The 26,069-nt window shown below is 44.8% G+C and overlaps 1 protein-coding gene across 2 annotated transcripts in view; it reads left to right on the forward strand.

The window, feature by feature from the left end:
- ARHGEF11 (Rho guanine nucleotide exchange factor 11) overlaps positions 1-26,069 on the forward strand; it is an 84,240-nt gene that overhangs the window by 55,381 nt on the left and 2,790 nt on the right. For both annotated transcript variants that reach the window (XM_075283199.1, XM_075283200.1), the window contains 22 exons: positions 321-344; positions 831-975; positions 2,250-2,352; positions 3,221-3,250; positions 5,107-5,233; positions 9,644-9,823; positions 10,272-10,319; positions 10,737-10,918; positions 11,019-11,165; positions 11,254-11,333; positions 13,194-13,319; positions 13,413-13,530; positions 15,324-15,502; positions 15,601-15,676; positions 16,759-16,926; positions 17,605-17,692; positions 18,182-18,289; positions 18,425-18,504; positions 18,709-18,933; positions 19,098-19,517; positions 22,300-22,395; positions 25,495-25,769. In XM_075283199.1, coding sequence (XP_075139300.1) covers positions 321-344; positions 831-975; positions 2,250-2,352; positions 3,221-3,250; positions 5,107-5,233; positions 9,644-9,823; positions 10,272-10,319; positions 10,737-10,918; positions 11,019-11,165; positions 11,254-11,333; positions 13,194-13,319; positions 13,413-13,530; positions 15,324-15,502; positions 15,601-15,676; positions 16,759-16,926; positions 17,605-17,692; positions 18,182-18,289; positions 18,425-18,504; positions 18,709-18,933; positions 19,098-19,517; positions 22,300-22,395; positions 25,495-25,769 — 3,025 coding nt within the window. The remainder of the gene's footprint in view (positions 1-320; positions 345-830; positions 976-2,249; positions 2,353-3,220; positions 3,251-5,106; positions 5,234-9,643; positions 9,824-10,271; positions 10,320-10,736; positions 10,919-11,018; positions 11,166-11,253; positions 11,334-13,193; positions 13,320-13,412; positions 13,531-15,323; positions 15,503-15,600; positions 15,677-16,758; positions 16,927-17,604; positions 17,693-18,181; positions 18,290-18,424; positions 18,505-18,708; positions 18,934-19,097; positions 19,518-22,299; positions 22,396-25,494; positions 25,770-26,069) is intronic.

Consider the following 26,069-nt stretch of genomic DNA (forward strand, 5'->3'; position numbering starts at 1 on the left):
ATTGAGCCTACCCGCCTGAAATACTCTGTACTGCTGGGGGGACTGTGTTTCTTCCACTGTTTGTTGTCTCTAACACTTCTGTCATTTCCATGGGGCAACGCAAGTGAAAACGATATAATAAAAACTTGCTAAAATGTATGTCTGACCATTATGTATTTTTGCTGCAGTACCTCTTGTTGCCACCATGTGCGCTGTTTGTTATTGCTCACCGCATTATGTGGTCTTTTTTTTCCTGCTGTAAGTTACTGGGGGGGAATGAGGATGCCTGTATGACATAAAATATCTGTAAACTTATGTTTTCTTGTCCTTTCTCTTATCAGGTCAAAATATGAAGAGGAGAGAAGGTGAGAGGCCTCAAACTTTTTGTATATTGTGGTTCAGAATTGGGCTAGGACTACACAGCCATTTTGGCCACGACAATTGTGCGACCAAAGATCACAACTCCATAATGTTAGTGAATGGAGTTACATTGTGACCTGGAGGGTGAGGCGACCATCACAAAAAAAAACCTTCAAACAGCACCACCATCGTCCATAGGTTATTCCTGGTATTGCAGTTTAGTCCATTCAAGTAAGTAAAGTTAAGCTGCAATACTAGACACAGCCTGTGGATAAGAGGGGCGCTGTTTCTTTTCTCTTTAATCTCAAAACTAGTTCTATAGCCTATATCAAACCTCAACCCATTCAGTTCGGTAGGGTCCAAGTGTTGACAACCAAGGTATATGTCAAAGCCCCGCCCCTTTAAAAATATTATATTTTTGAATTATTAATTTCCAATCCTCTGTGTTTTATTTACAACCGCTTAATTCTGACTCTTCCGTCTTCCCGTAGCTCCCCTATGGCCTTTGCACTAAGCACCTATATGAACCATGCTGGAATTATTTCTCGTGAATTTCGGCCGGTCAGCGTCTCGGAGAAGTCTCAGATCATTCCTGACAAAGACAAGTGGCTCCCTTTCTTCCCCAAAACAAAAAAGGTAAGGCGCAAAATGTAGAGTTCCAAAAAGATGGACGTCAGATCTTACAGACTATCAGGTGCTATAAACCTGTTCATTGGAGAGGTGATGGCTACGAGATTGATGGGGAGTCCAACCAATGGGATCCCCACCGATCGCTAGATCAGGTATCCTACAGATGGGAGGAGCTTAAATGGAGCCATGGCCCCATGTACTTTTCCACTCAAGGGTATCGATCCTCACTCCCATATAATATAACTGGAGCACCAGTATCTTGCTCGTTTCCCAACCTTGAACTTGTGCTGTCCTTTACTAGATTACCGACTACGCATGAACTTCACCTGCTCTGACCTTGGCCTGTCCCTTAGACTATACTCCCACATGTTCCTTCAGAGCTACATACCACCGTCTGTCTTCGTTCTTGGGTTAGCTGTTACCAACACCTGGACTACTCCAAGAGGTCACATTCGGGTGGGTGAAAACTAGGGGACCCCTTAAACCGTGCCCTCATTAATGGTCCAAAGTCAAACCAGTTTGGTGACGCAGTGTGTCCAAACCCACTGCATTGCAAAAGATCAAGCTTTGATGGCCTTTAGGCCAAACTCATCCCATAGTATCCAATCCTATCCATTTGTTGGTGCACTCTTGTGATGGGCAGGACATATTACAAGATATGCTCAGTGGTGCAGGACTGAGGATCTGTAGGTGGGTGGATGTGACGTGGTAGACCCAACACAAATGATGAACACGAGCAACTATTTTTCACCACCTAGAAAGCGGTCTAAAATGTCTTAACACTACATATCCATGGACTTTGATGGGTTGTGATACCACCCTAATGGCATCCTTTGACTTTCCCACTGCTGGTCCTACATATCATGGTAGACCAGTTATGGTCCTAGTCATTGGAGCCTCCAATAGTCGCATGTGTTGGGTTGGGTATGGGGAAGAAAAGCACCATTAGGAATGGTAGACTAGAAACCTTGATGCTTTGCAGGAGAGGTCTACCCATTGTGGTCTTGGGTTGCTTGTTCTTCAGGTGTCTATGGCAGAAAGTCCAGCCTTGTCTCTAGCCAAAAGCCTTTTGCCTGATGTACCTCATTGGACACCTCGTACACTACCATGTCCAATAAGAGGGCAACAGACTTTGGGTGGTGTTGGCCTAGTGGTGTAGGAAAGATCTCGATCACGTGTATTCTTTGCGGTCTAATAGCTTGTGGACAGTCATACTGGTATTTCCACACAAGTCATTTCATGATTTGATGACCTCCATGGAATTTTTTTTGCCCCTGCAGAATAGCAACGCAAAAAAGGAGAAGGACCGAGAATCTGCAGAGGACAAGAGACGGAACCCAATTCTCAAATACATCGGCAAACCCAAAAGTTCTTCTCAGAGCAGTGAGTATGGAAGTGTGAAGGCATCTCATAGGGATCTATCTTGTGGTTATCTGAGACTCCAAAACTGATAGCCTACACTCAGGATGGACCAGGATACCTCCATTGTACTTCTAGTAGTGGCTGTACCTTCTGTAACGGCTCAGTCTCTTCCACCTAAATGAGTTGAACCTTAGGAAACCGAGCACTTAAGAACGTTGATGTCTTGAACGCCTTTAAGGCTTGGATTAAGAGGTTCCTCACATATACTGAAGCTTCAGTATCCAAGACTTGGGGGGCCAAGGTAAAAAGTTGACCAGAAAAAAAGAAAAATGAGTCATGGGTTACCCTGGTCTCAGATGAAGGTAGTAGATGCTGGTGACTACTATTGGTGGCTACGATGGCCTTGCCCAACATGGTTGTTATTGAAGGGGTTATCTCACTCTTAACACTTATCCTCTGTCTACGGGGCCACCAGTGATCACAAGATGGGTGTCTCCACCAGGCCCAAGTCTGCAAACACTGAGGGTCTTGTTCATGTATGACCACTGCTCCATTGACTTCTGTGGGACTTCTATGGTTCCAGATATGAATGGAGTGGTGACCACACATGCACACCACATAGGGGACTGGAGGGCATTTTCAGACCCATCCTAGAGCATTGATGCCAAGAACTAGCCAATGACCACCCCCCCTCCCCCAATCCTCCTCTATCCTAATAATTGTGGTTATTAATTTGTAATAATTCGCCACTAATGTTCGTCCCGCTGGTTCTCCTTGAGGCCTAATTTTTTTGCTGATTTCCCCTCCCCCATTTTTCTCGCTGTTTCCTCCGCTGTGCTGCTCATTTTTTAATTTTTTTTTTTTAATTCGCCATTTTTTCCTTTTGTAGCCTTTCATGTCCCCTTGTCCCCTGGTGAAGGTAAACCTCATTTATCAATGTCTCGCCATCTTCTTGGCACTAATAATGCGGCAACTTCCCACTAATCTCTCTGTGTATATGTAACATATGACGCTTCTTAGAGACTTCCCGCCTTTCTGTCTATCTGAACTTTTCCTGTACTGTATGGTTGCTGAAGAGCTTACAATCTAACTATGGCGCTATATAATGAGACGCTCTACAACTTATTATACTCTGCTCCCATTCTTCACCATTTTTAAGATCTCTGTTTGCTGATGGCGAATGGAAACAGTCAGGAAGTCTGTACTGACCACATGTATTATAGACTCCATGTTACTTGTGGTTTCCTAGTGCCTGGGAACTACTGGCGTTAGATGCTGCAATTCATTCTGCTGCCACTAGTGGGAGCAGGAATTTAAACAGGGGTTTCCAGCCATGCTGAGAGGGGACAGGAAGTGGCGACCAGCTGGTTTCAGCCAATCAGTGAAGTTGATTATAGCTTCTTATAGTTATTTATTTTTAACCCATTTGGGGTCCAATCCCACCCCTTTAACTAACATGTTATTCTATGGCTATATACGGGAATAGAGCTCTTACCCAAAAATCACCCTTTTCTGGGACTTTCATATTGATGACCTATCCTTGGGATAGATCACTGATACGTGATTGATGATGGCCAGGAACCAACACAAATCAGTTTGGGAGGGTGATGTGGCCTCTTTACTGAATACCAAACACAGTGCTCTACATATCCTAGAGGTTGTGTTTGGTATTACAACACAATTCACTTGAATGGGGCTGAGTTACTGCTGTGCTATGTGACCAGTGATCATGATGTCAGCTTAGGGAAGAGTGCCATGGCCTTGTCAATTATCTAACCTGTTCGGATCCCAGGTGTTGGACCCCACCTTTATGACTTATCCTAAGGAAAGGTCATCATATGTAACTCCCAGAACACCCCTTTAAGGCCCATCACTTTCTTCTGAAATTGTGTCTTTGAGCTTCAGACTGCCATCCACTGACATCAAGCAGAGGTATTATAAATGGTGAGGAACGGAAACACAAGGTATATAAGAAAGTATAACTTTGGTTCATCTGGTGATTTGGCGCTATTTACAGAGTTCTGGATGAGTCCTTTAAGGTGGCCCTATGTAGAGCAATAATAATTGAAGGGGTGATCAGGATTAGAAAAACAAGAATGTGTGTTTTCTAAAACAGCGCCACATCTATCCACAGGTTGGGTGCGGTATTACAGTTGCAATACCAAACATAACCCATGGACAGGTGTGGCGCTGTTTCTAGATGAACCCTGCACAAACACTTTAACACCCCTTGTTACTAACCATCAATGAGGTCTGTTGTACCAAACCGATATGTTGTGTCTTCAGGCCAAGTGAGGGCACCTAAGGGCCATGGAGCTTGCCAGTGCTCAGATCATATCTCTGAACCTTCCTCAAATTTTAACTCCACATTTTCCAAAACAATTTCAAATGGAGAAGCCCTTTAACAGTTTGACGACTTCCAAGTCTTGGATTAACTTGTGCAGAGAAGTTGGAGATCTTGTGATTGAGTCTTGGAGGGCACGGGTTCCTCCACAGCTCTCAGCTGATACACCAGTCATCGGGTTGTAGTCTCTTCAGCATTTGACCTAATTTCACTAACATGAGCTTGCTCTGCAGACACTATCTCTGCTCGTCTCGTAGAATCTCTGGATGTTTTCTCTTCTCTGCGTGGCTCCTGCTCTCCTTTCTTCTAAGATCCCTTCCCAATTGAGTTGGTGACCTCAAAGCCTGAGAAATGGCCCTACAAGATGCTGTCGGGCAGACACATGATGGAGTCGTGGCCTCTCGTATCTCACGTTTTTTGTCTCTCCACAGTAAAACCTGGAAATGTCCGAAATATCATCCAACACTTTGAAAACAACCAACAGTATGACCTCCAGGAACTCGGCATGCAACGGCTGTCCACCGGAAGCTTTCCCGATGACCTGATGGACAGTGACAGGTATGGGAAAAAATGGAATAGGATTCATCTTGTATTGCACCATGTAAGGTTGGTCATATCCTCGATCATGCCTGATATGTACTAGGAGTAAGGGTCTTCACTCCAAAGGAAGAAGTCTATAGAATCGTGGCAATCTTTTGTCCTACATGAAAGGCAAGAAGAACCAGGTTTTGTGGTCTAAAATGTGGTGGTATAATGTCAGGACCTATCATCGGAGAGGCCCATTTTGACTTTTGAGTATCCATCTGTTGATTAATAGAAGATTGGACATGATGGCTGGTTATCAGGAGGGGACTCTTCATGTATGAGAAGATAACCAGACATGATGTCCTTATTGTGGTCAGGTTATCTTCTCATACATGTAGTGTCCTCCTGATAACCAGCCATGATGTCCTTATTGTGGTCTGGTTATCTTCTCATACATGTAGTGTCCTCCTGATAACCAGCCATGATGTCCTTATTGTGGTTGGGTTATATTCTCATACATGTAGTGTCCTCCTAATAACCAGCCATGATGTCCTTATTGTGATCAGGTTATCTTCTCATACATGTAGTGTCCTCCTAATAACCAGCCGTGATGTCTTTATTGTGGTCGGGTTATCTTCTCATACATGTAGTGTCCTCCTGATAACCAGCCATGATGTCCTTATTGTGGTCGGGTTATCTTCTCATACATGTAGTGTCCTCTCCTGATAACCAGCCATGATGTCCTTATTATGGTTGGGTGACCGTCTCATACATGTAGTGTCCTCCTGATAACCAGCCATGATGTCCTTATTGTGATCAGGTTATCTTCTCATACACGTAGTGTCCTCCTGATAACCAGCCATGATGTCCTTATTATGGTTGGGTGACCGTCTCATACATGTAGTGTCCTCCTGATAACCAGCCATGATGTCTTTATTATGGTTGGGTTATCTTCTCATACAATATAGTGTCCTCCTGATAACCAGCCATGTTTGTAGTAGTGTGTACATTACCTGAATTTTTTGAAATTTCCCCCAATTCGGCAATTGTATTATGGGGGTCTTATTATATTACACCACATTTCTAATCTTTATTCTGATGAAGGGAATTTTCTTCTGATTTGTGTTCCCGATCTGCCCATGTATTGATAGGACTTTGTCCCCTGTGTGGACCTTTCTCACAGTAGATGGAGACAGTCGCTGTGTTTCTGGTGTATGTGACATTTATTCGGAAAGGTTAAATCGATGAGTCTCTAATTCTGTTCATGAGACAATCCTCTATTTTTATAGGGCTCGGTGTAGACATGGCGGGCTCTATCCTACTTGCAGCTGTTTTTAGCTTTAGCAGTGGGAGCCGACGAACCAGCGAGAGATTTATCCATCTTTTTTTTTTCTCAGCTGGTAATTGTCATTGTCATTTAGGTGTCAGGACGCCTGCTGCGTGGTGTCCGTGTGAGGGGGCGGTCCTCGTATGCCCGCTCTGTCCTGTCTACTGCACCATTGATTTTCATTCCTAGTATTAGGATGGAGATGGGATCAATAGAGGCTTTGCTTGGAAGCTGCCACGAAGCACAGGCAAGCTGAGCAGGCCTCTGTGCTATTGCAAGCCTGAGAATACAGGGTTAAAATGTAGTCGGGGTGTCGGGGGGAGAAGGGGGTGCCGGAGTACCGGGGGCTTTCTGAAACTATGGATAAGAAGCAGATGGAGAAGAAATTATGGAAGAGGTAAGACCGTCGCTTAACTAATTTATGAAGATGAAGCCTGAATTTTTGTAGATGTTACTTAAAGGGCAAGTCCATCCAATGTTGTACTGTAAACCTGCATGACTGGGTACAGAGCTTGCTCTATACAAACCAAAAATGTACCCTTTATAATGGTCATCCCTCCCCTTTCTCCTCTGTAGAAGTCTACAACTGTAAGTTCCGCCCCCGCTTAGAGTTTAACATTGAGACGTAAATATTGAACCCTTTTTACGGCCCTGTTTGCTGATTTTTTACCCTATAAATGTCATCTCCTCATTGATTTCTCCCTGAAATCCTATGCTGTAAGCCGGTGGCAGTCGTATTCATCGAGTCCCTTCTCCACGGCCGCCTTCCTGTTAGGGATGTGTTTGTCTGCGCTCGTGTAGATCCTCTAATGAAATAATAATTTCCCCCGGAGGGAGCGGATGCCGGCCTGATCTCTGTATAGAATTAGATTAGCCTGTTTACACTGGATTAAGATGGATGACATGGAGGCTGAATCACTGTGTTAATATAGAAGAGGTCGTATACCGAAGCGTCGTGGCTGGCTAATGGTCCGAGCAAGTCATTAATTTATTCCCACCGCTCATTTTTTTGGGATTCTTGTGTATTTTAATTGTTAAAAAAATTTAAAATGTTAGAAAATCAATTGAGAACCTGGATCTGGAACCGTTTTTAATGTATTTTTAATTTTTTTTTAACTTTTGAAAATTGGTCTTTTTTAAGGGTGGGGTTTTGTCCTTTCAACAATAGGCTTTTGGGCCTATTCTGACACCAGGTCCTGTGTCACTTGGCTTCCTCCTTCCACCATACCGTGACGTGTACTATTGTAGTGTCCCAGCGAGACAAAGTATTGACAGTAGTGTGGACTGTACCAATGAGATTGTACCAATGTAGATGGGACGCCCTTCTGATCTTAGATCGTTTTAGTGCGTAGAAGACAAGGAGTCGTCTTCCCTCCCTGGAGTGTGCGAGAATAGGTAGCTCAGGCTATCCATGGGTCAGGATAGCGCCTCTTAGAGGATCTTGAATGCTTCTTCTTGACCATGGCCGTTGGCAATTTATGATGGAGTCTGAGTTGGCGGTTTGGTCTGTGAGGAGAATTTTTGGAGGTCTATGAGCTTCAGCCCAACTTGGCAACCTTTTTGAATCCTGAACCTCACAGCCTGGGCATGGCAGGTAGTGTTTGGTTTTGGGAACTGAAGTGAGACTGCCAGAATTAGGAAAACACTAGCTGACCCAGGGAGAGCCATCTTAAACCTTCTGGTGTCCAAGAACCACCTAAGGATTAATGCTGGGAAGACCAAGGAGATGGCTGTGGACTTTAGAGTCTGCTGTGGCTGCACAGAAAGGGCCACAGCAGACTCTACCTTCGGAGTCTTTGGAGTCCAGGGGGCACTTCTTAGGGCCTTCTTCAACTCTGTGGTTGCTTCAGCCATCTTTTTCGGTGTAGCCTGCTGGGGGAGCAGTATATCAACCAGGGACAGAAATAGACTTGACAGGCTGATCAGGAGGGCCAGCTCTGTCCTGGGGAGCCCCTTGGACCCAGTACAGGTGGTGGGTGACAGACGGATACTGTCTGTGGTGACCTCCATGCGGGAGAACAAATCCCACCCCATGTATGAGACCTTGATGGGACTTGGCAGCACTGTAAGTGACCGTCTGCTTCACCCCAAGTGTGAGAAGGAGCTATCGCAGGTCCTTCCTTCCAACCGCGACCAGGCTGTATAATCTACATCAGACCAAACGAAGATCACTCCGCACAGAAAACTAATGATTATGAAGTCTTCCTTCTTTCTTCTTCTGTTCCTTAGCTGCTATGGACTCCTAGTATATCTTCTCTTCTCAGCTTATGTGTGTCTACGTCTGTAATATATTACTGTGTATTATCCTGTATCTGTATTACTATGCTGCTGTAACATGCTGAAATTTCCCCACTGTGGGACTATTAAAGGATTATCTTATCTTATCTACATCCATAAAGGGCATATCACCCACCATTAGGCTGAAGACACTACCTGGGTAAATGACTACCACCAACATCCATAGTGTAGGCCCACTACTCAATGCACCCTTTACAGAGATCTGGGTTTGTTAGAACTAGGAGTAAGCTCCCAGAGTACAATCATACCAAATTATTGGATAGCCAGAAGGACCAACAGGCAGACGTACAGCAGGAAATCTGGATAAAGAAACTGCGCTCCCACTATAAATATTGTATAGATGGCTTTATTGGAAAAACAAATATACAACGCGTTTTGGGCCCAACGGATGCACATCTGGAGCTGTTTACACTTGAGAAAGGGCTTCCAAAAGCCTGAAACGCGTTGTGTGCATCCTGCCAATAAAGCAGTCTATCCAATATCTATGGTGGGAGCGCAGTTACTTTATCCAGATTTCCTGCTGTAAGTCTGCCTGTTGGTCCTTCCGTCCATTCCTTTTACACCCTAGGGGTGTGAGGAACCCTGCTTCTACAGTCCACCCAGAGAAGGACCCTCTGAGTAAAGGCTAGTTCACACGGGGCTAGTGACGTATTTTGGTCCTGATTCTGGGCGGGAAGCTGCGTCAGAATAGGACCAAAACGCGCCTGCCATGACTGTCGCGGCTTCCAACAGTCGCGGCTTCCCGCTCTGGAGTAGGCCCAAATGAATGGGCGTAGTCTGGAGGGTTACCCACTGACTCCATATTCTTACTCTTTCAGTGCCCGGGCAGAGGTAAAGCTTGGCCGCTCAGAAAGTCTGAAGGGTCGGGAAGAATTGAAGAAGTCCCGCAAAGCTGATAATGTTCCTCGCTCTCGGAGTGATGTGGACATGGATGCTGCAGCCGAAGCAACAAGACTACATCAATCTGCATCATCTTCCGCGTCTAGTTTGTCCACAAGGTGAGCTTGATAATCGTCCTATTTCCTCCAAATAGTCATTTTTATATTGCTCCCATGTTCGCGCACTAGGCCAGTTTGGTTTGGCATAAAAGGAGAAGACAACCACACGACGGTCCACATTGGATTTTTATCTGGTTTTTGACAACCCCTTGCCACTTAACTCAGAATCTTCAAGGAACCCCTAGGTACAGGCATTTTGGTGGTCTACTAATTTGCGTTGTAGCCTGAGGCTGCCATTATACTGATAGCCTGGCCTTGCCCTCACAACAAGAAGGTTGTCCAGTAGGTTCTCCTTTTGTCTCATAGTAGAAGTCACACTGAATATGGAAATAGAAGCCAATCAAGAATTTGCGTCAAATCAGATGACCATGCACCCCAGATGACCATGTAACCCCCCATGCAGGAAAACAAGAAATACATATTGATAACTCATTTGTTTTTGTATCAGGTCACTGGATAATCCAACACCACCCTTCACCCCCAAGATGGGTCGCAGGTGAGAAAGAGATGTTCTTCTGTGGGCTTCCTCTTCTGATAGTTGTTTAATTTCCAGTTCTCGTTCAGAAAATCTCAAAAAATGACTACCTTCTAAGTCTTAGGACTATGGGCCGCTATTATTTTACTCCTATTTGTAGAGCCCTCATCATCCAATGCCAACTTTGGCCAAAGGAGACTACTACAAGAGGACTAAAGGATATTGGTTGAGTTGAGGCTTCATATTGTGCTCCATAAAATAACAAAAAAAGACATTACAATGTCCTAGTTGTAGGGTGTATGGTTACTACATGATGATGGTGGTGGTGGTGGTGGTGGTGGTGGTAGTAGGGGGGTTATGGGGGAAGTCCCTCTCTTGGGTGACTAGGCCCAAGTGGAACAATTATCAATGGACCTTCAAGTATCTCTGTGATTCTAGGAGTATGGAGTCTCCAAATATGATCTTTGCTGGTGAATCCTTGCTGGCCAACCTGCAAGAAGATGATTTGGGACATATGTCAGACCCCGAACCTGATGCCCAAAACTGGCAACACACCGTGGGCAGGGAGGTGGCTCAACATCTTACAGCGAAGGAGAGGGCGCGCCAGGAAGTGATACACGGTTGGTATGGGTTTACCGAAAAAGTTGGTGTAGTGTTACCTTCTCCTTGGTTCTTATGTTTGGCTCCTTGATTGAACTGTGGGCATCATCTCCTTCTCAGAGTTGTTTATGACCGAGGCCTCTCATCTTCGGGTTCTTCGAGTTCTTGACCACATATTCTACCAGAGGATGAGAAAGGAAAACCTTCTGACCACCGAGGAACTTTTGCTTGTGTTTCCTAATCTCGCCGATTTGATTGAGATCCACAGTAAGGACTTGTGTTCTCTTACGTAGTTGTTTCATGAAAATGAAGACAGAGTTTTTTTTTATATATTCACCACCTTTTGTACTCTCAGATTATTTGGTAGAACTCATGAAGAGGGTGAGGGAGGAAGGACCAGTTGTGAAAGAGATCGGTGACCTCATGTTGTCCCGGGTAAGTATTGCTGCCTGCTATTGAGGGAATTTTAGTCATGGCTAAACTGGATTTTACATTGGTGGATGTTATCATTGCCCAGTTATTACCATGGTCTGGAGGATTTGAGGGAAATTGGAAACGGGCCATATTATGCTCATGAGGATGTCTATACAACTATCTCTTCGGCTATCTGAGGAGTAGTGAATAGTTTTCCACTAGGGTTGAGCCGATCTTGACTTTTCAGGATCGATTTTAAAATCCGATTTCCGATCATTTTTCATTGGAACCCGATCTCGATCCCAATTCCGATCCCAATGCAAGTCAATGGGATTTTTTTATTAATCAGTGATCAGCAATCCTATTCACTATACAGCATGGAATCCAACAATTGTTAGAATCCACGCTGTGTAGTGAATCACTAAAGTAGACAGAGGATTTTTTTTAAATTCTCTGGATACTTAGTCCCCTTGGTGTCCACTTACCTCCAGGGATGGCTGCTCCGGTGCCTTCCTTCTTCTTTGCCTCGCTGCCGCTCCACGCTGCTCTTCTCCCTTCGCTGCCCCCTCCCTGCCAGGTTAGGAGAGTGTGGGCGGGTACTGGGAGGGGAGACATCACGTCTCCCCGCCCTGTACCCGCCCACACTCTCCTAAGCCACAAGCCCCACCTTCCTAGCACTTTAAACACGGCGGGGCGGGGCACCGAGGCAAGAAGAGCAGCATGGAGCGGCAGCAAGGTCAAGAAGGAGGGCACCGGAGCAGCCATCTCTAGAGGTAAGTAGCTGCTAGAGATGTTTAGTTTAGCCTCCCATTCGAATGAATGGAGGCAGCCGGCGCGCAGTGGGTTTAGGCTGTGTGCCGGCTGCTTCCATTCAATTCTATGGAACTGCAGCGGAGCCTTCACACTGAGTATACGCTGTATACTCAGTGTGAAGGCTAAGCAAAGCATTGTGGGAAACGATCACTGATCTCGATCCCACATAAAAAGATCGTGTTTGGAATTCCGATCGCGATCGTGAAATTTTCTCGATTGCCGATCAGAATCCGATCTTTTCCAAACACGATCGCTCAACCCTATTCTCCACTCTAGTTTTTGTATATTTGAAAGACATTTGGTTGTCGATTTAGTAGCATTATCATCTAAACTGAAGGGGCTCTTGGACGTATCTATACATTTTTGGGAACTTCTAATGTCCTATACACTTCATAACAGGCACTACAGTGCACATGAATATGTCCCAGAAACCTTTTTTGTTAATGTTTATCTTTTGGGCATCTGCAACCATGCATTTAAAGATGGTGGCCTGGATTGGGGATCAATAGGATGAAGGGAATAAACTGATGCCAAACAAGCCTGGTGGTGACTTATCTACATTATCCACATCTGGAACTCCCAGGAATGAGAAGAAGGAGGAACCAAAAGTTCCCCATGCCTCCTCCTTGAGTATGGAGCACCAAGTCAATGGCGTGACCGGCGTTTCAGTCTCTTCTATGGGGATTCAGTCTCATGACGCTCCATTCTCAAGGAGGAGGCATGTGGGCCCTTTCCGTCCCTCATTCTCCTGATCACTGGAGGACCCAGTGGTGGGACCCTGCCCTCTTACCCCGCACAATCTGATACTTATACCCTATACTTAACGGCACCACCGCATGAAGTACAAAAGGATAAATCCAACTTGTCTCTACTCTTCCCCCAAAAACATCTGTTGTATTTTAGGATGTTGTCACCTGCTAATATGCAACTTATATTCTTCTATAGCTACAAAAATGGTGATGGTATTATGGAATGACTTGTGACAATCTCTTATTAAAATTCACTATCTCTTGTTTATACCACTTTTGGATTTGGACCTAAAAATTTGAAGGAATGTCTTCATTTCAGTTTGATGGAGCAGCAGGAGAAGAAGTGTGCCAAGAAACCGCCAAGTTCTGCTCATGCCAGACGATCGCCCTTGACCTTATTAAAATCAAAAAGCGTAAAGAAGCTCGGTTTAACCTCTTCATGCAGGTACGGTCTACACAAGTTCTAGCTTCTTCCTTGTCCGCCTTGGTTTCTTCTTTCATCCTCGTCATCATTCCTTTTTCTCGGTCCACGTTCTAGGAAGCAGAGAGCAGCCCTCAATGCCGGAGACTTCAGTTGAAAGATCTTATAGTATCTGAGATGCAGAGACTGACGAAATACCCTTTGCTTTTGGAGAACATTATCAAACACACAGATGGTAAGAAACCAATATGGCGCAAAAAGTAAAAACATTCCTCAAGTCTTGGGCAACCACCAGTTAGTTGATGTTACCTTTGGATGAACCGCACATCATGGTGACCTATTATCAGAGCAGGTTCTCCTTGTACTTGGACATCTTAAGACTACCCGGGTAATAGGATCCACTGATAAGAATCCACCCCAAATAAGGTCCACTAGTGACATGTTTTGGTTTTTTATTGGTAGCTTTGCAGTCACAGTTATGTCTACTACTGTCTTAAGATATCTTACAATCGTGCTCCTCTCACTCGGGAGAATATATCATCTTCAAGCTGAAATTTTTAGACTGCGGTTGTGGGGTCCTCATGTCAACGCTTCTGGTTTCTGTCCAGTTTGGGATTTTCATAGTGAGGTTCATCTAGGTCAGTGGTTCTCAACCTTTCTAATGCCGTGACCCCGCAATACAGTTCCTCATGTAGCGGTGACCCCATTCAGTTTTGGAACGTGTGTCCATAACGGCATGCCTTCCAGCTGAACAGCGCTGCTGCAGACAGTAGCACGGCTTCTCAGTGGCTAAAGCCATCGGAAATATGTATTTTCTGATGGCTTTAGGCATACTTCCCAACTTTAGCGGCAATTTTAGCTCCGCCCACTTTTATGTTGACTCCGCCCATTCTCATTAATTTTTCATGTGCTCCCACACAGTATAATCCTCCTACAGTCACCCGGACATTATTTGTCCCCTTGCCATCTCTCCCCCAGTGTCATATAACCCCTTCATCTGCCCCCAGTTTCATGTCCCCCCCCCATCTCTTCCCCAGTTTCATGTCCCCCCCTCCATCTCTGCCCCCAGTTTCATGTCCCTCCATCTCTGCCCCCAGTTTCATGTCCCCCCCTCCATCTCTGCCCCCAGTTTCATGTCCCTCCATCTCTGCCCCCAGTTTCATGTCCCTCCATCTCTGCCCCCAGTTTCATGTCCCCTCCATCTCTTCTCCAGTTTCATGTCCCTCCATCTCTGCCCCCAGTTTCATGTCCCTCCATCTCTTCTCCAGTTTCATGTCCCCCCATCTCTTCCATCAGTTTCATGTCCCCCCATCTCTTCCCCAGTTTCATGTTCCCCATCTCTGCCCAGAGCTTCATGTCCCTCCATCTCTGCCCAGTGTCATGTCGTCCCCCCCTTCATCTGCCCCTTCATCTGCTCCTTCATTATGTTCCACCTTAATGTTTAAAATGAAAAAAAAAAAAAAACACTTATACTCACCTTCCAACGCTCCCCCGCCGCCCGCTCAGTCTCGCTTACTCATATAGTTGTAGCCGCGATGTGACGTCATCACATCGCGCCTACACATGCAGAAGCCGCAGCACAGCGTTAAAGCAGGAGCTGGCTGTGAGAGCTCCTGCTTTAATTGCTTGTGTGTTCAATTCATCGGCGTCCTCCGGGCGCCGATAAGTTGAAACCGGGACATACCTCCCACCGACCGGGACGGTTGGGAGGTATGCTTTAGGCGACCCCTGTGTTTTGGTTGTTCGACCCCCGCCAGGTCGCGACCCACAAGTTGAGAACTGCTGATCTAGGTCTATACCATATCCAGAAAGAAGCGGGGCCTTCACACCTTGGTATTTATCTTGGCTGTTGAGATGTTGCAAAGGGGTTGGTAATAGGAGAAACTTCTTTCCTACCCACCAGAGACCAAGCAGTCCAAGTCCAGACCTGTTCATAGAAACCTTGTAGAGGGGGAGATAAAAATGAATCCGGTCAAAAAGTTTTCCATATTCAGCTCCTCAAATATAGAACGTGTTTATCTTTTGCAGCTGGAACACCAGAATATGAGAAGCTCTGCCATAGTCGGGATAGGTGTCGAGACATCTTGAAATTTGTGAATGAATCTGTGAAGCAACGAGAGAATGAATATCGGTTGGCGGAATACCAGAAACGTCTGGACACCACGTCCTTGGAGAGAAGCAATAACCCACTGGCTGCTGAATTTAAGGTGGGCAAGAGAATGAGCAATTGTAGGATAACTTTGTGTATATGGTGAGGCATCTGAGTAGGTGGACAATATAAGCAACCATGTTTCCTACTTTACAGAACTTGGACCTGACCACAAGGCGTATGATCCATGAAGGATCTTTAACATGGAGGATAACAAAGGACAAAACCATTGGTAAGTGATCTGTGGTGACAAGGGTTGAGCGATTGTATTTGGAAAAGATCGGATTCTGATCGGTGATCGAGAAAAATTCACAATCGCGATCGGAATTCCAAACATGATCATTTTAGGTGGGATCGAGATCGGTGATTATTTCCCACAATACTTTGCTACTGGCCAAGCATTGTGGGAAAAGCTAACAATGTTAGCCTTCACACTGAGTGTATACTCAATGTGAAGGCTCCGCTGCGGTTCCATAGGAATGAATGGAAGCAGCCAGCACACAGCCTTAACCCCCTGTATGCCGGCTACGTCCATTCATTCTAATGGGAGACTAGCTAACATCTCTAGTAGCTACTTACCTGCAGAGATGGCTGGTCCCGTGCCTGGTGTTCTCTTTCTTCTTCGCCTCACTGCCCCTGCCTCCCAGGTTAGTGTAAAAGAGCTAGGAAGAAGGCGGGGTTTGTGGCTTAGAGTGGGGGGGTATAGGGCGGGGAGACTTGACATCTCTCCTCCCAGTACCCGCCCACACTCTCCTAACCTGGGAGTCGGGGGCAGAAAGGCGAAGAAGAACGAGAACATCGGGCACCGGACCAGCCATCTCTGCAGGTAAGTGGACACCAGGGGGAACTAAGTAGCCAGAGGATTAAAAAAAAAAAATCCTCTGGCTACTTGGTCATTAAAAAGAAAGCGTGGATTCTAACAATTAAAGCGTTCAATTGTTAGATTCCATGCTGTATAGTGAATAGGATTGTTTTTAAAATCCGATCTCCGATTAGTAAAAAAAATCCCATTGACTTGCATTGGGATCGGAATTGGGATCGAGATCGGGTTCGAATGAAAAATGATCAGAAATCGGATTTCAAAATTGATCCTAAAAAGTCAAGATTGGCTCAACCCTAGTGGTGACACAGTCTGATAGTGATGTAACATCGGGAATCTAGAAGTGTAGTTGACCATCAAGGAAGTAGATATTCACTCGAGGAAGAACTAGTGGTTTAAGGTCAATGAACTGGTGTATTAATGACGTGTTTCCAGAAGAAGAATCCATAAGCTAAAAAGTTTTAATGTGTATGGCTCTGTATCTCTTCCTACAGATTTGCACGTTCTCCTCTTGGATGATCTTCTGGTTCTTCTTCAGAAACAAGACGAGAAGCTGGTTCTTAAGTGTCACAGCAAGACCTCAGTGGTGTCCTCCGACACCAAGCAAACATTCAGTCCTGTTATCAAACTGAACTCTGTGCTGGTGCGATCCGTAGCCACAGGTAATACTTCTGTAAGGTATGATGGAAAATGGTCCATGGGTTGGCCTCCTATGGTTATTAATTTGGGCATCGCCATCTTGGGTGGGGATTCCATCATAGCGTTTTTAGGGTATTTTACGCCTATGCCTATAGTAAACCCTGTGCGTTACACATCTGCTGGCTTCCCAGTGGTGTAAGTTGAGGGTGGTCGAGATAAACCAATTATTTGCCCTATGGTGAAGGTCATTTCGTGAAGTTGACTGACACCGTAGGCCTTAGATCATGGAGTTGTTCTCTTAGTACCGCTTTAACAAACACTGTGGAGCATTATGAAACTGTCACAATTTTTGGATTGGGTTAATGTTGGCCAAACCTGCTGATTTTAGCAATCTAATGTGGGCGGTATCGTGCCAACCCCTATACGACACCTGTTGGGTTTCAACTACCTGACTTTTCTCCCCTTGTCCCCTTTATGGACCAGACCCTTCTTGGTGGGCCCATCGTCCATGTGCATGGGACTGTCAGAGGAGATGGCTGTTGGCCAGTCTCTAGCATGCTCATGTGTAGCTTTAGTCCTTGTTTTAGTCTCAAGTCTCTCCTCTGGTGGATTTACAGATGATGCTGATCTACATCATGTAGGAATTTGGGTGGTGTCTCATTTTGGTGCCTATTGTGTGATTATCCGTTTTCCTCCGACAGATAAGAGAGCCTTCTTCATTATTTGCACATCTGAACTTGGGCCGCAGATCTATGAGTTGGTGGCGCTAACCTCTTCTGAAAAGAACACGTAAGGATAATATTTGTCATATATGACATCTTGTTTGTAGTTATCGGACTCCTTTCATCCGATATTGACTGTCTATCCTAAAGATAGACCCTCAAAAGTTAGTCCCTCTAGAACAGGGGTCGGGAACCTATGGCTCACGAGCCAGATGTGGCTCTTTTGATGGCTTCATCTGGCTCGCAAGCCACTAGCCCCACAAGCACTATTATACTCGGGAGGTCTTTTTGGACCCCCAAGGATAATGATCAGAGGCCCAGGAGAGATAAGGGAACATAAAAAAACAGTGTTACTTACCTCCCCGGGCCTACTTCCGTGATGGCCCAGATGTCACATAACCGGGGCCTGCGTCCATATGCGTTGCAAAGCAAGCCCCCTGGTCACATGATGTCCTGGACGTCATTGAAGATGCCCCAATTGCTCAGACGTTCAATGTTTGTTCAACCATCACCCAATTTCTGTATAATGTATATGACCACCTTTAATGTTCATCAGGTGGAAAGATCTACTTGAAGAAGCTGCCAAAGGTGTCACAAGACATCCACCTGTCTCTATAAAACCAAGCACTCAGAACCTGGGGCATTCCAGGACACCTTCTGCCAGGTGAGGTCAATGCCTTTTTCTTCTAAGGATGACTTATTACCCAATGTCTACCTTAACCCACACTCCGCAGTACAACAGATCTAAATTTTACCCAACCCCAAACGTCTATCGCTTAATGCAATGTTGTCCTTGCAGTTCAGTGTTACGAGATGCGGGCATCCCGAACATATTGTCTGATGCTAGTATGAGAACCAACAGTGATGACCTCACGACCGGTGAGTTGTGTGTTTTACTAGATAAACTGCTTCATCTTACACCTTCTCCTCTTCTACCACCTAAATCATTTAGAATTTCAAGACTTTATGAATAGGTATATAATGTTCTATAGTATTTATATGTGACCTAGGGAAACCTTAAAACATCTCAGGTGGCTTCCACCACCTTCTGGTGATAAGATATGAACAACTCTGTCCATGCAGATGAGAATCAGAGCGAGTTCCTGGGGCACTCTCATAAGACTGAGGTTCTTGTGGAAGAACCAGAGGGCCTGGAAGAGGACGAAGCACAGACACCCACTCAGTTGCCATTTCCATCCCAAGTGGAGGACGCGGGAGGAGGTTCAGAGGACCAATCGGATCCCACATTTCTTGCCTACCAGTGGCCATCAGTGAGTGAGGGTTTAGCAGAATCTGCACTGGAAGATGGTGAGATATTGACTTGTTTACGCTTTTCTTTTCAGTGCTTGGTTTGTTGTAACTTCTGCTTTCTAATATCCTCTTAACACCATCTAACCTAGTCTTCAGGTCCTCCGACCATTAGTTTGACAATTGTTTAATCTTACTCATACTTGAACTTCATCTCCCTTTAGTCCAGAATCTTCGGCAACTTATTCTACGGAGTCTTCTTCCCATGAGACATTCAGAATATGATTCTGGTGCCGCCACTGAACCAGAGGATGACCACACACCTACACCTTCAGTTTCTGGTGGGGTTGGACACCCATGGGAGACGGCGACTGACTGTGTATTAGAGACTCTAGATGGAGAAAACTCCAGTGGCCACCGGGTAGAATTATCATCACAACGGTCTAGCTTCGCGGAAAGCAGTAGGGCTGTGGTGGACCTCACTCACCAGCACAGGCGGCAAGGTTCTAGAGATGGAGAGGAGAGTGTTTGGGACATGGCTAAGAGCCACGCGAAAGGGAGTTCTGAACTAGAGACCCCGAACGATCCGTCAGTTACTACTTCCGAGGACCATAGTAATAAAGCGTACAAAGTAGTAAGAAAAGGTAAGAGTCTCTATTTCACCTCCTTGGTTCTTGATCCCTGGGCCATAGTTTGAAGAAATGAAACCATCAATGGTCCCAGTCATGGACTGGTAATCTTTTCACATTGAGGGCTTCACACATGTAGACATCAGATTTTCTCTTTGTAGGAATAGTCCTTCTGATGTTGGTGGACTGAGCAGTCTCCATCTTTATTGGGTAGTGAGACCCATCACCTCATTTGCAGTCTTCGATAACAGTTGACTGGAGGTCCCTATGGAAAGAAAATTAATTTTCCAAGGGACCTTGGTGGAATTTCCTGTTGATTTTTTTTTTTTAAATTGGGATTGTATATTTCAAAAACTAGTATCTCCAATGAGATCATCAAAGTTGTCACTCCCGTCTCAACATCCAATTTTTTGACATTTTAGTGGTCTAGAGATTGGTCCCATGTACTCTCAGGTGATGAAAACCCTTGTCATCCACAAGAGGGCAGCAGTGCTGTTTTTGAAATTTTACGACTGTGTCGTCAACGTAACGTGAACTAGAAAGTCAAAAATATTGACGCCACCGTTTCCCATTCTTCCGCTGTGTTCTGCTCACTGCATATCAAATTGTGCCGAGTTCTATACCGCTCATCGAAATCCAGACAGTAGTTTTGTGTTCAGCACACAAAGAGGTCATGGACGTAAATTAGCAAATGCATACCCCCCCGACATTCAGTGGTAAATTTAAGCATCATAAACCATTCCTCTAACCCTTCCAGTGTCCCTGTTGGACCAGCCCAATCCCACCCTTTGTGCCCCCACATCATATAATGGCCCCAATGCAGTATAATGCCCCTTTTGCCCACTTGTGGCTCCACCCAGTATCCTGTTCCCTTGTGGCCCTAATCTGTATGATGTCCTCTTCTGGCCTCTGCACAGTATGTCAAGCTTGGGAGCTTGACACAGTATATTGCCCCCTACATGTGCTCTCCCCACACTACAATATTTTCTCCTTATGGCCCCCACAGTCAAATTAGAAAAAAGAATAATGCTGACTACCGCCCTGTTTCACTGGAATCACTCCTGTCTGTGTTGCTTGGTGCCATCACTACATCATCCGTGCCTGCTTCCCCAAGCTGCCGGCAGGAGAGACAAAGTCTCAGTGGTGAAGCAGGGAGTTTAGGGCGGCTCCCTGCTTCACCATTGTACTCAATTCTATCTGCATCCTCTGGACGCAGATAGAGTTGAAACTGAGACATCCCTCATGCCACCGGGACAGCACCTGAAATCCAGGACTGTCCCATTGACTCCGGGATGTTTGGGAGATATGCAAGTGGCATCATAGAAACATTTGTGCTGCTTGTGGAAAAAATTACGTAGCTGATGATGTCATCAGAATGTACAGACATATAAGGGTCTGATGCGAAAATGGCACAGGCAGTTGACAGAAAAAATCTCATGGTGGCACAGACTAAGTGATGACAGAAGCCATATTTGATACGGGTCAATGTCATCAAGACACATGGGCGGTTAGGCAGTGGAAAGAGTGAGGCGTTTCAGCAGCGCAGAGTATTTCAGGTGGGAAATGTGCCACTATTATAAGAGATGTGGTCCATCCACTTAGACCGGCTACTATTACTCTTTCGTCTAACACTTGGGTGCGTCATCTTGACGACTTTTCCTTCGTCCATACAATGACACCAAAGAAAGCCATTGAAATTGTAGTACATCTATGTAGTACTTTCTGCTCCCGTCCTTCGAAGGAATTGTCCAGGGTTAGAAATCCGTTCCTGGACAATCCCTTGAAAAGGATCCTATCATTTAAACTTCATTTTTTCCTGCCTATCACGTAGGAATAGCCTTAAGAAAGGCTATTCTTCTCCTACCTTTAGATGTCTTCTACAGGCTAACGTTCCGTAGAAAACCCAGTTTTCGCCGGTATGCAAATGAGTTCTCTCGCAGCACTAGGGGCGGTCCTCAGCGCTCAAACAGCACTGGGAGCGTCCCCAATGCTGTGAGAGAACTCTCCATTGCCACCTCCATCTTCTTCAGGAAGGGGTCTTCTTTGCGTCTTCTTCCGAGGGTTGGCTTTAAACTTATAGGCTTAGGGAAAAGCTGATTGTGCATACCCGCCAGCCACAAGAAAATGGCCGCTTACACAGTATAGGCATGCGCAGTCGGCTTTGCTCTAGAAGTTTGACTGCCAGTGCCGGAAGAAGAGGCCGTTCCTGAAGAAGATGGAAGCGGCACTGAAGAATTCTCTCACAGCATTGGGGACGCCTCCAGTGCTGTTTGAGTGCTGGGGACCGCCCCCAGTGCTGCAAGACAACTCATTTGCATACCGGGATTTCTACGGAACAGCTGCGCGGAGAAGACCTCTAAAGGTAGAAGAATAATAGCCTTTCTTAAGGCTATTCCTACGTGATAGGCAGAAAGAAATGATAGGATCCCTTTAAGGATATCACCTACTGTGTTTCTTCGAAGTCCCGGAAAGACTCTCTACCCTGGGGGGAAACAGCGTCTTCTGTAGTCACACCTGAATGATTAGATTTTGGGGCGTAGGTGAGCAGGACAGGTTTGTCAGTCCTTCGCGTGTGCGACCCTAGTCACTAATGTCTACAATGAACTATTCCTCCTGAGAATTGTCAATCAAATTTGCACACTAACTATCTTTCGGCTGATTTTCTGTTTTACCTTCTAAAGTTTATTTTTGTTTTGTCTTTCCACCATATTCCCCCTTCCTTTTTATTTCCTTTTTTCCTTTCCTTTTTTTTTTTCCTTTTATTTTCTCTGTTTTTTTTCTGGTGTCTTCTGCACAGCTGAGGTGGTGGGCAGTAATGATGTCATACCGTTGCCAGACAGCAGCCAATCAGACAGAGTGTTGCAGGAAGCTGGCGGCGGAACGGTTTTAGATGGTAAATCTTTTTTGCGTTGTAAGAACTAAGAGGAGATGAGGAGTCGGCCCTAATCACCGAGACGATGATGACGACGAAACGCCTGTCTATCTTCTCACCATCATTGCGCACACTCAGTGGCATCACCCTTCTCTAAAAAAAAAAAAAAATCCTAAAAAAATTGCTCGTGACTGATGTAAAAACTCCCACATCTGTATAGCGGTCAACATACTGAAGGTGGTATTTTAGATTGTAGGGTTGAACAATTCTACGTGATGGGACCGTGGAACGTGTAAGATTTGGAGTTGGTATGTGGTCCACTCCTTCCTATCGTAGCATCTTCTGACATGGTAGAGGTCTAGAGTCTAGTTACTCTGGAAATCTTTGTTGGTGGACCCAGACCTTCAAAAAAGTGGAATTTTCTGGCACTTGAGTCAGACACCATGGACATCTAGAGTAACCAAGCTTCATCTTTAGACCTCCATCATCCTCATAATGGGAAACCACAATTACATGATAATGGCCTTAAACATTTTTGATCCCAAAAACATCTAATACTACGTGGAGCTCGAAACAACCCCCATTCTCCTATTATGTTCTCTAGACCTATATGGGTACAAATTTATACCATTGGGGTGGGGGTCCTTTCTTGAATTGAAGGGACGAAGTAAACTTTCAAAACTTTTGTTCAACCCTTTCCTCCCTCTTTTACACAATTTTTTAGTAAGCCAATGGCAAGACAATCTCTCTGTTGGCTTTAAAGGACCAATCCATCTTAGAAAAGTAAACTTGTTTCCAAAATGTCAAGATTTTAAAGGGTTCCTATCATTCAGAAGGAATTTTTTTGTCCCTAACACGTTGGAATAGCCTTAAGAGAGGCTATTCGTCTCCTATCTTTAGATGTCTTCTTTGCACTGCCGTTCTATAGAAATCCTGGTTTTTGACGGTATGCAAATGAGTTCTCTCGCAGCACTGGGCGTGGGCCCCAGCACTCAAACAGCACTGGGGGCATCCCCAATGCTGCTAGAGAACTCTCCAGCGACACCTTCATCTTCTTCAGGAACGTCCTCTTCCTGTGTCGTCTTCCGGCGCAGGCGGTGAAACATGTAGGCATCAGGCAGAGCCTACTGCGCAAGCCCACAGGCCACAAGAAAATAGCCGCTTACTTATTGTATAAGCGGCCATCTTTCTTGTGGCCTCGGGCCTGCGCAGTAGGCTCTGCCTGAGGCCTACAAGTTTCATCGCCTGCGCTGGAAGAAGACACGGGAAGAGGATGTTCCAGAAGAAGATGTAGGCATCGCTGGATAATTCTCTGGCAGCATTGGGCCCGCCCCCAGTGCTGCGAGAGAACTCATTTGCATACCTGCGAAAACCGGGATTTCTATGAAACGGCGGCACGAAGAAGACATCTAAAGGTTGGAGACGAATAGCCTTTCTTAAGGCTATTCCGAAATGTTAAGGACAAAAAATTCCTACTGAATGATAGGATCCCTTTAAGGTATCTTCTGAATTTTTGAAGGGGGGGCAAAGATCTGTTTGGACCGGTTTTTGTAAAGATGTGCGAGTGTATTATGAACACCCCTTATTGTGAAAGTTTTTATCTTTTACGCTAGAGGTCTTGTTCTGCTTTGAGATCTGTGTTGTATAGAGTGGAAATTATTTTACCATCAGGTGAAAAATACAAAAGTTTAGCCTATAAATTTTTTTTTCTTGGTTTTTAACCTAGAATTGGTGTAATATTCCCCATGTTATAGTTTCGAATGAGGGTAATTACTATAGGTGGTGGCAATTTTTCGGAGGTAGTCTTGTGGAGAATTGGATTTGGGGTTGAAGTTCCGTTTTTGGTTATATACTTTTTGTTTACCCGATGTCCCATTGGTTCTTATTAAGGATACCGGTAAAGTCTTGTTATTGTGTAAATTGCATTTATATAAATATATGATCTAATACTCTGAGTGACCGGGAGTCACTCAGAGTATTTTAGAAAAGGTGTATGCTAATCTTGTTGGTACGATCTATCTCCTGTCCATTCGTTATGTTTTTGAGGACTCTTTGGGAACGGATTCTGGAGGCATCTTGGAGGACATGTTAATGGTATTGATGGTGGAAATGGCAGGAGAACAGTACAAGTCTTAGTACTTTAGAAGATGGAGCTAAGTTATGCCTACTCTACATGAATGTAGTGGGGATAGATGTTTTTGGAAATGGCCATGAAACCCATTTTCCATGGTCGTCCTTAGGAGATTTTGGTTGATTGTCTAATGAATCTTCTCTGGGGGTAAGAGTCTAATTATTTAGATGTTGTCTTCTATCTGATCCATGGTAGAAACCATTCTAGATAGGACACAATACGTTATCTCCATACCGTTAAATAAATTCCTAGTTGTCTCCTCGTAAAGACTCCTCTCCACTATGTATAATAAACATCAGAAACTAATTCTGGTATCTGAGAAGGATTGAGATAACCTTAAGAAAGCTTCATCCATCCTTCCTTGTCTACAGGCAAATTATTCACAAAATATCACGTGTTCGTGAAGCCTTGATGCTTAAAAATTGTCCCATGTTTCGTCTAAACATAAGTCATCCCACCTTCATTGTGTTCTTCTCAATATTGTAATATGTTATAGATGAGGTCTTCTTCGGAGATGTTCCTCAAACATTGTCATATGAGTCCAAAACGATTGACCTTCACTGATGTGGTTACCGGTCAAGGGTGATGCCTCATAACATCCTCGTACTCATCCAGCTAGCTCATTTTATTTTTGTTTTTCGCTTCCTTCTGCATCTTACTTGAGGTCTTTGCTTTTCGCTTCCTTCTGAATCTTACTTGAGGTCTTTGCTTTGGAACTCATAACCCTCCATGTTTCCTCCATATTAACATTTCTGAATGCACAATTAGTTCAGATCAGTCTAATCTGCTAATCCATTGGTTTGAATACTTACAACGTTTGGCCGGAATGGAAAGGAAGTCTCATTATTACTAGCCCCTTTGCTTAGATTTTAGAATCTTTTTCACGCAGTTGGCTCCTCAACATTGCAAGTGGTGACTGCATGAACTTGAGGCTTCCGATGTTGAAATTTACCTGTTCGTAACTTCGTCTTCTCTACTCTACACGTTAGGAAATATGTTTTATGTGGTCATGCCGACTGTACCGACATTGCCTGTCCCCGAAGAGGAGCCCCAACAATCTTTAGAATCGAGTCAATACAGAGAACCAGAACCAAGCTCATCTGAGCCCAAATTGGACAAAATTGCAGAAAATAACGACCTTCCAGCTAACAATGGAGAAAGTGAAGCAGCTGGCTCGGATTTTCCACCTAATTTGGTTATTCAAGATGTTGATACGATCTTCAGAACAATTGAGCAGCTAACGTCCAAATTACACAGGTTGCAGGTGAGATTTCATCCGCTTTAGTGGGGAATGGTTGACATCCACCAATAGAAACCATACATCGCTCCATTGGGATAGGGAAATAACGCTGAGTTGTTTACAAGCCCATCATATTCATGGTTTGCCGGCTGTACTAATAAGCAAAATATTTATTAGGAAGGAGACATTTGGATCCATTTCTAAGCCAAGACTCGAGATGAGATAGGTTGGATGGATTATTTAAGATCTACTGGTCTCTCAAGTCTCTATTTTTATAGTTTGAGGTGGCTTAAGGTAACTAAACCAAACTTGAGCAGATCCCTC

This window comes from Leptodactylus fuscus, chromosome 7 (genome assembly GCF_031893055.1).
Source record: "Leptodactylus fuscus isolate aLepFus1 chromosome 7, aLepFus1.hap2, whole genome shotgun sequence".
Lineage (NCBI taxonomy): Eukaryota > Metazoa > Chordata > Amphibia > Anura > Leptodactylidae > Leptodactylus > Leptodactylus fuscus.